Below are 12,549 nucleotides of genomic sequence, written 5' to 3' on the forward strand. Positions count from 1 at the left end.
CTCAGGCTTTATGACCCAGCACAGGGTCTGTATGAGCAGGGAGGGAGTTTGATTCAGAGATTTCCATAGATCCTGTATGTATAGATATATTTATGGATTTAATATTCAATTATGATTGATCATGAGTAGTTTATTAATCATTTTGTCCTCATCTTTTAATCAAACTTTTCACTGTTCACTTGATTTTTTTTCCTATTTTGTTTAGTTTTTGTGAATCTTTTATTATTCAATTATTATCAACAGACAAAATCTCCTGTCATTTTGACAGTTTCTGTCATATTTCAAGCAAAAGTACCAAGAAGTCTCCAGAAGGTTCCAGACGTACAGGTGTGAATATTTCCTGTTTTCCTTTAGCTTCTGCAATAATAAACATGTGATTTGAAAGGTAATATAATAAAATAATTTATATTTTTGTGTGTTGAATTGTTGGTCAAACAAAAACAAGCAGTCTGAAGACCTCACCCTGGGCATTTGTCACTGTTTTCACCATTTTCTGATTAATTGACAAAGTAATCTGATTGGTCCTTTTTGGTCGTACTATTGTAAAGTGAAAGACAGAATGACCTCTGCAGGGAAACAGAGAGATGTGGCTTTAAAGAGCCTCTTTGTTGAAGGACACACAGCTACAAAGGATCACATCCACCAGAGAGTAGAACCGGACCGGTTCAGAGGCTCGGCCGATGTTATCAGCTGATCTTATCTGGTCACAGATGAGCTATACTCTGAGGACAGGTGAGGTCGTGTCCTCGGTGTTAGCAACCCGGAGGTGGTTTATACTCTATTTAAAACAGGTGGAGGGCATTAACAGCTCTTAAAGAATAAATGTGGGTGTGACAGTTCGTTGGCTTTTCTCTGGGGTTTGCCCAGTTATCACAGAGTAAACAGACTGCCTCAGTGTCCAGTAAAGCAGCGTTTCTAATCTATTACTCTCCATGCTACGATCTCAGTCTGCGTCGGTTTGGACTTGGTGGTTGCTCACTCTAAAAATAAATGACTTTAGTGTTGGTATCTTCACATTAGAAATGTATTCTGGGCAGCTTTTAAAGCATTTAGACCATGGAAAATAAAACATTTAACATTTAAGTGAATAAACGAAGGGTAGTGTTTGGAGGAGGGGCCGAGCAATACTCTAAACATGACAGAAAATCTGAACTTAAAGGAATATTAATGTTTAAAATCAGGAGCTATCATTTGTTAGATTACCCATCAGTGACATCTCCTGAGGGTGTGTTGTTGACTGTGTCCTTGTGTGTGACAGTGAGAGGCAGTAAACATGGGGACATGTTCAGCTGTGTGTGTGTGTAGTCTGATCAGTGAAGAGCTGCTGGTGGTACAGGTTTTCAGTTAAAGCTGTAAATCATCTGTTTCTTCTGGGTAAAGACGTTATCCATGTTTTTCTTGCTTTTCTTATTTCGTGGCATATTTGATTAAATCACATCACAGAATGAATTCATTTATGACCCGGTGTTGCCACTAGAGAGCACTGATAAGTTTATTTGTCCACTGTGAAATATCCTGTTCACAACATTCGTAGTCACAATTCAAACCTCTGGAGGAAAATGCTAATGTTGTGTTTTGGTAATAATCAGTGTATCAGCCTCAGAAATCCAGGGTCAGTGTGTCTTTAACAGAGTATTGTTGGAAACTTGCTTTTTAAGAAGATAATAAGAAAAATCCTGAGTCCCTTTAGCATGTGAGGCAGAGAGAGGGGGGAGAGAGAGTATGGGAGGGACAGAGAGAGAGAGAGAGAGGCAGTATAAAACCAGGAGTCAGACTTCAGCAGCTCTGAACTTGTGAGGAGACACGCAGCGGATTAAAAACCTGCTAATGTAGAAACTGAACTGATTTCATTTTCACTCCAGCACTGGGTGGTTTGATCTGGAGCACCACAGATAAAGGTTTGTGGATGATGCAGAGGCCTCTCTGTGCTTCATCTCGTTTTTATTTCTTGGATCATTGAGTCGATCAAATAGTAAAAAATAGAAAAAAAAGCTGCGGGTGAATAAGATGAAGAAGAGGAGGCAGAAATGCGTCTTTATGGCAACACCTGTCGTCTGATGGTTGGATAACTGCTGCGCCTCTGCTGGAGATGGAGCCGCTTGTACTCTGGGTTTACAAGAGACGAGACACGCGCGCTGTGGATGAACGTCCGAGTGATTTCAGAGTGATCTCCAGGCTTCTCTTTGAGCTCAATGACAGGGGGATCTGACGAGGGAAGGTGGAGGGATGGAGAATGCCAGTCAGCTCAAACCAACGCCGGTCATCTACGGAGAGCTGTTGAACATCTCCACCAACGACACCCATGCCAATTTCACGTCGAAAGCGGAGGCGAAGGACACTAACTTGGCTTTCCAGGCGGGTCTAGCGGTGACCTTAGCCCTCATAACTTTCGCTACGACGCTTTCGAACGCGTTCGTCATCGCCACCATTTACCAATCCCGAAAATTACACACCCCGGCAAACTTTCTGATCGCGTCCCTGGCGGTCACGGACCTCCTGGTGTCCATTTTGGTGATGCCCATCAGCGCGCTGTACACCGTGAGCCAGACCTGGACTCTGGGGCAGGTCGTCTGTGACATCTGGCTCTCCTCGGATATAACGTGCTGCACCGCGTCCATCCTCCACCTGTGCGTAATTGCGCTGGACCGCTACTGGGCCATCACGGACGCAGTGGAGTACTCCAAGAAGCGCACGCCGGCGCGCGCGGCCGGGATGATCGCCACCGCCTGGGTGATCGCCATCTCCATCTCCCTGCCGCCGTTCTTCTGGCGCCAGGTGAAAGCGGAGGAGGTGACGAGCTGCAACGTGAACACCGACCACATTTTCTACACCATCTACTCCACCTTCGGCGCTTTCTACATCCCCACGCTGCTGCTCATCGCCCTGTACGGGAGGATTTACGTGGAAGCCCGAAAGCGCATCCTGAAGCAGTCGCACAACAAGCCGGGGAAGAGACTCACCTCGGCGCACCTGATCACCAACTCCCCCGGCTCGGTGGCGTCCACCACCTCCCTGAACTACGGGACGAACGACACCTCCTCCTGTGACACTACCTCGTCCGCGAACGTGAGCCAAGTCAAAGTCACTGTGTCCGACGCGCTGCTGGAGAAGAAGCGGATCTCCGCCGCCAGGGAGAGGAAGGCCACCAAAACTTTGGGAATAATCCTCGGAGCCTACATCATTTGCTGGCTCCCGTTTTTCATTTACACTCTCCTAGTGCCTGTGTGTGAGTCCTGCTTCCACCCGGAGTTATTTGACATTTTCACCTGGCTGGGTTACCTCAACTCCTTAATCAACCCCATCATTTACACCATGTCCAACGAGGACTTCAAGCAGGCTTTCCACAAACTAATACGGTTTAGATGCTGCAGGGCATGAACGGTGATTACCAGCCATGATTACCCCCTCCTCCCCCACCCCTCCTCCAGTCATCTATATAATGCCAGAATTGAATCAAACCCACCACCACCCACAGATATTTCACTCCCCAGGTTTTCCCTGAGGGCAGCATCACCAACATCCACATTGTTTCTAATAATGTGGCTGCAGAATGAGCTTTGTACCTGATAGATGGTGAGGACTGTGGAAATGCATTGAGCTGCCATCAGGTCTGCATTGTATTATCTGATGGCACTGCGCAGTAAATGGCTGTCAGTGGAATTTCTCTTCAGAAACACCCAGCTGCTGTTGGATGCAGAGGAGAGAAGTGTTGGTGGATGTTATGATGTGAAAGCTCTGTGACTGGTTTGCAGTTGAACCGTGTTATTACGATGACATGGAGAAAGCCCATAGCCCCGGATGCAGCCCCCCCCTCCCCCGCCTGTACGTGCTGCACTGGACCGTAGCCTACAGACTCACTTTGCCATATGAGTTTGACAGTCAACATCAGTTGGCTTGTAAGCACAAACAGCTTAAGACTAAGCTACCGTGAGCCCCAAGGGCAAAAAATACGATTTGTGTTTTGTTTTCCTGACTCAATAAGGGGAAATACTGGTGCCTACAACAAGTTTAGTTTAGTTCCTCAGACGTGCCTGGCCCAGATGGAGATAAAAGCATGATTTTAGTTTGAGAAAAAGATCTAAATTTGGTTTGTTCTCGTGGCCAGTGTATGTGCTTTCTTTTCTCTTCTCGCTGTGGCTGATGTTCACTTTAAACAAGGCTCCAAAATGAGTGTAAATGTTCAAATCTGTATGCATCAGTGTGATTTTTACCTTAATTTGCTCAAAGAGTCTGGATGGTATCATACTGTAAAATAATGCTAAGTGATCACCTCTGAAAGAAGGAAGAGCCTTTATTCTGTCTACCAGACCTGTTGTTAAAAGATGCATCCTTAATTGTTAATATGAGCTTTGATGTACCATGTCATATCAGGCTGAACTAATTCAGATCCAAATCTAGTTAAACTGATAAGACTGGGTTCCTGTCGTCTCTTGGAATTTGGCATTCATGTCGTCGGCACCCAGAAAATTTGTGGAAAATGATAAATATATATATATATTTTTTTTTTTTAACGCTCCAAAATGTCACAGTATTCCGATCAAAATCACTTTCTTTCTTCCCACCAAACCGTCACATGTTAAATGTCAAGCTTTAGCAGCAGCTGCTGAGCCCTTAAAAGAACATTTCTGGGTGAAAAAAATCAGCCTGAGAAAGACTTTGTTTACAGCTTTTAGAAAAAGATAGAAGAACTGCAGCAACAACAACAACTAAGTACTGCTGGTCGAAATCGTGTTATACATGTGCAGGGCTGTAGCTGCTGTTGAGGACACTGAGGTCATGTCCTTGGTGTAGTTTCTGGGAAATTAAAAACCTGAGGAGGAATTCATGTTCCACAGTAACACCCAAAGTTCACATGGTGAGTCTTTTTAAGGTTGATTCTGAGTCAAAATTCTTAAATTCAACAGTTTTGAGACTTTAAATCACATGGAATTAAAGAGATATACAGAAGCAGAGTTTTTCTTTTTTTGTTTTTGGTGCCTAGCATAAATTATCCCTAGTATTTCTAAAATCCTGGCTACAGCCCTGCATGTGTCACTCAGATATTTAGGAAATCTCAGAAGGCGATCTCCAAAATGTGTAGGAACCCTGTCTTATCAATTTTTAAGGAATAGTTTTGACAAATACTCAAGGTTTTGCCGAGAGTTAGACGCAACAGTCGACACCACTCTCATCTCTGTGTTAGCACGACACTCCTGTAACACTGTTGGACCGTGGACAAAAGGGATCAGAATCAATGAAACAGATCCACTCATTCTTTGTGAAAACCTGATGCCTACGTTACCCACAATGCATTTCAACTGCCGACAGTCTGGTTGGAGATTCAGCAGTGTTATGCTAGTAGCAGCTGACATATCCTGGAGCCTGTGTTGTTCAGCAGAGATCTAGTAAGATCACGTCTTTCTAACCACACCAACAGATTCTTTTAGGTTTTAAACTTCTTCAGAACCAACGTCAAAGTCACATCACCTGAGGACGTTTATCAGACTTAACACCGCTCCCTCTGGAGACACTAAAGGCTTTAAACTACTGTTTTCACATATGCAATCGTACTCCCCAACATCTGGAAACACATCGGTGCAGTTCCCCTTTAAGTCAGGAGGCCAGGAGGAACAGTTAGCTCTAAAACACAGCTTCTAACACCTTTAAAGCTCGAGGTCTAACACTTCATATCTCCTTTGTTCAATTCACACACAAACTGAAGTGTGAAAAGGACATGTGGTGGGTTTATGCAGAGAGTTATTTGCTGGGACTCGGCTATTTCTTGGTGAACAACTGCAAATAGTTACACTGTGTAATTGTTGTTTTTACATTTCAGGTTGTGTATGAATGAAACAAACCTGATGCGTGTTAACTTGTGAACTTTGGAGGGTTGAGCTGGATCTAGGTTCATGCTTTACATACAGTTCATACATGAGAGCGGTGTCAGTGTTTTCATCTAACTCTCAGCAAAAAGACCAAGCTGTTCCTTCAATAAGGCTTTTTTCATGCACTGTAAAAACAAACATGAAAACATGCTTGTTAGGAAAACTAAAGAGGAAAAATTGTCCCTACAGAAGGAAGCTGCCACAAAATGGCTGCAGAGAGCTGCACCAGTAGAAGCAGAAAGAGTCTCTGGTATAAAAAAAAAAAAAAAAAAGAAGAGAAAAAGCGTCTTTTCGGCAGCCATGTTGGATGTTTGAGCCGACTTACGGCGGGGACGCTCCGTAGCTATCCTGCTCTGTTCCAGCTCTGTGATGAATTGCCTCTTTGTGTACAGTATTGATCAGCTCGGTGTGAAACTCATCTGGTGGCTCTGTCAATCCAATGGAAGTTGCATTTCATCCAGGTTAGCTTCTGCTGTACAACGCTTCTGCACACATAGGCGATGCACTGTAACTGCTCTGCTCTGGAGGATGAAATCCAACCCACTTGGAGCACAAAAAAGCACTGCTGCTGTTGTGAAAACTGAAAAAAAAAATCTCAATAAAAAGGTCTATGGCGTCATGAGGTTATGACAGTTTGCCCCCATGTTCTTATTTTTCTAATTGCGCACTGTAAAACATTGTGACGAAGAAAAAGCTGACATTTGTTTTATCATCGTCAGAATCTGCTGTGGTAATTTGGTCTGTGTGGTGATGATAAAACAGTTTGCAGATATGAGCTGCATGGATGTGTTAATGTACGGTGACAGCATAAACACTTTGTAACTTAATTAGTCAGCTGGGAAAATGAGGAAAATGTAAGTTCTGAATGTCTAACGAAGTGCACGCCTGCTTCCTGTCTGCATTTTTCTGCTGCATATCTGAATCTATGCATTCTTCTCCATGAGGGGATTATATGCAGCATGTATTGATGTGCACAGCTCAGCATACATGCAGTATAATGAGGGTTTCTTCTCTCTGCAGTGTTAAGCCACTGTGTTACAGTGTGTGTGGATTAATAGCAGTTCTTGCATAAGAGACCTTCAGGTGATGTACAGTGTTTTAAACACATTCACACACTAAACAGGCACTGTAAACATCATCACCTGAGGGTTCTTTTCCTCTGAGCCACTTCCAGAGTCCATTCTGATTCTCAGCAGGTTTCTGTCATATAAACACCAATCAGCCACAACATTAAACCACTGACAGGTGAAGTGAATGACACTGATCATCTGGTTACAATCCAATGTTCTGCTGGGAAACCTTCAGTCTTCTGGATGTTACTTTGACACGTACCAGGACTGAAACAATGTCTGTGTGGGTAAAGTAACTTTCCTCTGTCAGTGGTTTTAATGTTGTGGCTGATATTAATCATGGCCAAACTCACTCAGGAGGGAATGGAGCGTTTGGTGGAGCTCTGTGTCTCAGGGTAATAAGACAAATCAGGCTTTGGAGCTACACACACACATAAGGCTCTCCAGTTCAGCTACATTACTTTCTGTCTTTAAATCTGCCTCCATGTCTAACCTGTCCGCTGCAGACTGGTCTCCATCATCATCATTGTTGCATGTTGGCACAAAAAAGATAAACATCTATCAAATCTCCCTCTCATTAGAAAGCAGCTCTTCTCAGCCTCCTCCAACAAACCCCGAGCCAATGTCATTCTTTCCTTTTGTCAGAAATTAATATTGTCAGCTCCCTTTGAAATCGATCAGACCACTGTGGCCCCGTGATTATGGTTTCCATGGTTTGATGCTTGGTTAAACCATGGCAACACAGGCTCTGCTGGAAATGTGTCATGCTGCAGAAGCCAAATAAACAAACTGACTGGAATATATATGAAAGCAGAGGGGTGGTGTCACATCGCTCTACCTGTTTCTCAAATTAACAGGGGATTTATTTTAAAATGCCACGTGCTGCTGCCGCCATCAAGAAAATATACCGACTGAATATTTTCTTCTGCTGTTGAGGAAAAACCTGGGAACACAAACGTACGAGTCACATTTGTGATATTGTCACATTTAATTTTCCACTTTGCAGAAAAGCAAAGCCTGTTTGAGTTTCCACATGTAGATGGAGCTTCGCTTCACAGTGGAAATGTCACTCCTGAACCAGAAAATGTCCACTTATCCTTACAAACAGCCTCGCTCTCTTAGCTTCGCCATCTCTCACAGCTCATTGTCTGCAGAGCGGCAGCAGATTTTTACCTCTCGATGGTTTCACACGTTTCAGTTTTTGCTCCCTGGTGTTTTGGCCTTGAAAGTGGCTGTGACTACAAGCTGCAGGATTGTTAAAACGGCTCCTCTCACCTTTTCCTCGCATTATGTTCATGCTACAAAAACATCCAATTTATCAAGTAATTTTTGTCTGTTATTCAACTCTGAAAGTCTCTGACGAACCCATCATAGCTCATGGTTTGCTTAGTGTCTCCTTCAGCAGTTTAACCCCTGCAGTGTTTGCTAGCTTCCTGTTGGTGGTTGTGTTTTCTGTAACTCCTGCATAGCTCAGATTCTTTTAGTGAATCAACAGATGTGAAGTAAACTGTACTTAAACACTATTAGAGGGTTTACAGGCGTTCACCCTCCACTACAGCCCTGCTTCTTACAGTGTTTAGGAAATGTTTCAAAATGACCAGAAGAGGAACTGATCTCATGTTCAAACTTTACATGGACTGTGTTTTAAATCCCTTTGTGCTGGATACACCTCTTTAAAGTTCATCCTCGACCTTTGAAACAGCAGCGGATAAAAACCATTTCAACTTAGAGAACACAAACACAAACCCTCACGGTGGAAAATGTAATCTGTAAAAGCTTTTCTCTGTATAGACACATCATTTGTAGGAGACAGGGTTGGTTTAGAGAGACGTCGTGGTACGGCTCAAACCTTCGTCATCATGTTATCGTGGTTAAAACCAAATCTAACTGCTTGTTGGAAACAGGAAATAAAAACATTTTGTTGATGGCTCCGTCCACACCAACCTCTTCTCTGACTCTGTATCTACGTCTTCTCCTGGTGAGGATTCCTTTAGGAAGCCGAAAGTAAAAATCTGAGCTGCAGCTAACATTAGCTTAGCTTGTTTTTCTAATAACTTCAGATCCAGACGTCTGATGATTAAAATCCTTCATCTGGCTAAAATATATTGTTAAAAATAAGAAGTATATCTTTAAAATGAGGCTTAAAACTGGATAAAAAGTCCATTTTGATGCATCTGTTCAACTTGCACAAAGGGGAAATGATAGCATTTACAGACGACCAAATGAAACCGACCATTAACTTGATTAAAATTACAGAAAGTTACAGTTGTTTTAGACATTTAATACAGAAAAGTTCCCTCTTATATCTTTAGGAGAGTCTGTTAAAGGCTCCTGTCCAGCAGTGAATCTTTGATGCTTCTGCCTGTTCACACCTGGGGCCTGTGTTTCTTATCCTTCCTCGCTGTGCTTATACACTTCCTGTTGCTCCACACTTTCATGCTAAGAGTCCAAGAAACAGAAATTGCTGAGAAAAACAGACAAATTTAAAAAATGTGTAAATTGCCCTGCTCTTATCCAGTAACTACAGTCTGAACGAGGCGTGCATTAAAAAACAAACACATATTTGATAGTGATGGATGGATGAAAGTAAAATGAAAAAAAAACATGGGAAGAAGAGGAGAGAAAAATATGTGATGATATGTGTAGGCGAGGTAAAGCTCAGTGAAACATCCCACTCCCAAACAAACACACACACACACACACACACACACAAATCTGAACAGAATCTATTCAACACAACGTCGGTGCAAAGGAAACAACAACAACAAAAGACAAACAAAATGAATTTACACACAGACGGTGAAGACAGAGAGGTGTGTGTGTGAGTGTTAGTGAGTGGGCAGATGTGTGTGTTCAGTCAGAAACACTTCAGCTCCTTCAAACAGTGCATCAGTCAGCGTTGCCTCATCACCAGTAACATATGCCCTCCTCCTTGAATTTTGCATGAGTTTTGTTATGCGATGATCTGGTGATGAAAACACTATCACCATAAATAATTTACAGCGAACGTACAGTGTCTGTCTTCTACAGCTGAACATCAGCTCTATTTACACAAGAATCCTGATGAGCTGCTGCAAGTGTGAAGTCATTTCTGCACCGCTGAAAGGCTCCAGATGATTCAAGTAGAAGTATTCAAATCATTAACTGAAGGGAAAAAAATATCAGTATAGAAGCAGCAGGTAGGTAGGCAGCAATAGGTGGAAGAAATGGTGGAAAACACAAGTACGTTTACTTAAGAGCTGTCCTTAAAGGACTAGGACCCCACCAACAGCTGCTGCAATGTAATCCAAAGGACAACTGTCCACATCAGAGTCCGTCCTCTAAAGTTCTTGTTTTGTCTCTGACAGACTCAGATTGTTCTTCTCAGTGTCTGACAGCATGATGATAGGATTCCTACAGAGACAGAGCTTTTTATTAAAGAGGAAGATCCTTTTAGTTTAACCTGAAACATCTCTATATATCTCTACCAGACTCCATTGACAAAAACAGGGATTTAACCAGGAGCCAGGAGCTGGAATACCACTGCCTCCATCTGTTCCTGTTAATTTGTGGTACTTTTACTCATGTAAAGTATCTGATTACTTTCTCCACCACTGAAAGTCATACAGTAACACAAACAAACTAACAGTTGGAGGCAGTGGTATTCCAGCAGCTCCTGTGTTCTGCTCTGTAAAATTCCTGTTTTTGACAATGGAGTCTGGTGGTAATGTTTCCAGTTAAACAGAGAGGATCTTACTCATAATGTTCTACATTTAGCTCGGGTAAATATACAAAAGTTCAAGTTCAAACTTATTTGGCTAAAAGCAGCTAACCTTCCTGCCTGCGTCCATGTTTGTTTTCACCTTTAAACCTTGAATACTTGATGCTGGGAGTGATGTATTTCCCTCTGCAGACCAACACAATGTCAGTCTAGAACTGCCCAAACAATGTTGACAGCTTTTCAAAAAGCAGTAAAAACTCCCTTTTAAAACTTCAGGGTCACAATGTCCCCAAACCTCGTCCACGTCCTCAGGTGTTGAATATTTATCCCACAACTTTAGAGATGTCACAGGTGCAAAGGGAGGTGAATTGTCGGCTAAAGAAAGAAGAACTTCCTGTAGCAGCAGTGTCAGCATAATGAATGGCTCTAATAGTTCCTCCCATTGCAGGTCATTACTTCAGATGACAGCAGACACATTATAAAGGCGAGTGCAGCGATGATTAAAATAATAATTCTGGACAAGACAGGAAGTCTGATCTCCCCATGAGGCCCAGCATGGAGGAAAGACTCTCCTTTATGGAGATAAGTTAATCGTTTAACTCAGGCTTCGTGTTTTCAGAGACACCAAATCAAATCACATGGAACAGGAAATAAGAATCAGACCTACAAGGACCTTATGAGCTCCCCTTTCTGAATATGAAACAAAAAGCATCATCTTTTAAATATAAAACAATTAAAAAGATATTTATTACAGCAGTTGCCTGATTCAGTTTTATAAAGATTGAATATCCAGGTTAACATCTCAAACATCTGATTAATAATTATTACATAAATGAGAATTCAAACTTTCTGAAAGAGAAAAAGAGGCCAGAGATGACTCAGAGGAAATACAGCACATTCATATTTAATATGAGTTTTGTCTTTTAGCTCTGGAAAGCACAGAGAGAACATGATAACTGCATTACAGTGATAAATTCTTTACAGTGTACATATCTGCACCTGTTGCTCCTGCAGCCGGACCGAAGCACAGAGATGACCAAGATTTACAGAAACAAACACAATCAAAATCACTGTGAGAAAAAGTGAATCACCTGCACTTCTTTTCTGAGCAGTTATCACCAAATCGTCAGAGAAAAAAGTTTTTCTTGTTTGTTTCTGTCACTTCCTTGAAGTTTGTGAAGCAGAAGAAGGAACATTACCCTTCTCTACTATTCAGGAAATACAGAAACAAAATGAGATTCAAACAGCTGCTGTGTACGGATGTTAAAACAAGTAAAATACAGCTGTCAGCTGTCTGTTACCACATCAGTCACAAATAACCTGCAAAGGTCTCTCACAGTATGTTACTTAAACTGTTTTAAATAATAGTAAAAATGTGTCTGAAGAACAGATGTTCTGAACATCGAAGGGGATTTTCTCCATAGCTGAAGATGAATAGATTCCCACCTGAGGCGTGTTTTTATTCCACTTAAACCAGACATATAAGGGATTTAGTTTTAAGATAAGATTCATTATCATTGTTGGAAAATTAGAGTGAATTCCAAACCTGAACACTATCAGACAAACATCCCTTATAAAAATCATCAGAACTACTTTTACTCATGTAAAGTATCTGATTACTTCTTCAACACTGAAAGTCACACAGTAACACAGTCACACTAACAGATGGAGGCAGTAGTATTCCAGCAGCTCCTGGTTAAATCTCTGTTTCTGTCAATGGAGTCTGGTAGAGATATATAGAGATGTTTGTGGTTAAACTAAAAGGATCTTCCTCTTTGATAAAAAGCTCTGTCTCTGGAGGAATCCCTCTTGTCCTTGTCAGTCATTTACACCTGGGAAAAGAAAGCCTGAATTATCCTTTAACTTGAATTGATTGAACCAACCTTAACTTTAAACTTGAAAACTCAAACTCAAA

At 42.0% G+C, this 12,549-nt stretch overlaps 1 protein-coding gene across 1 annotated transcript; it reads left to right on the forward strand.

The window, feature by feature from the left end:
• Window positions 1-1,765: 1,765 nt before the first annotated feature.
• LOC108882250 (5-hydroxytryptamine receptor 1B) lies at window positions 1,766-8,861 on the forward strand. Its single transcript, XM_018674643.2, has one exon. It carries the CDS (start codon window positions 2,227-2,229, stop codon window positions 3,376-3,378), a length of 1,152 nt encoding a protein of 383 aa, XP_018530159.1. The 5' UTR covers window positions 1,766-2,226; the 3' UTR covers window positions 3,379-8,861.
• The last annotated feature ends 3,688 nt before the right edge of the window (window positions 8,862-12,549 follow it).

The sequence above is a fragment of the Lates calcarifer genome, linkage group LG7_1 (assembly GCF_001640805.2).
Source record: "Lates calcarifer isolate ASB-BC8 linkage group LG7_1, TLL_Latcal_v3, whole genome shotgun sequence".
NCBI lineage: Eukaryota > Metazoa > Chordata > Actinopteri > Centropomidae > Lates > Lates calcarifer.

Bases quoted from the DNA above. Each gene is read 5' to 3' on its own strand.
- LOC108882250 (XM_018674643.2), top strand. From the start codon at position 2,227: ATGGAGAATGCCAGTCAGCTCAAACCAACGCCGGTCATCTACGGAGAG.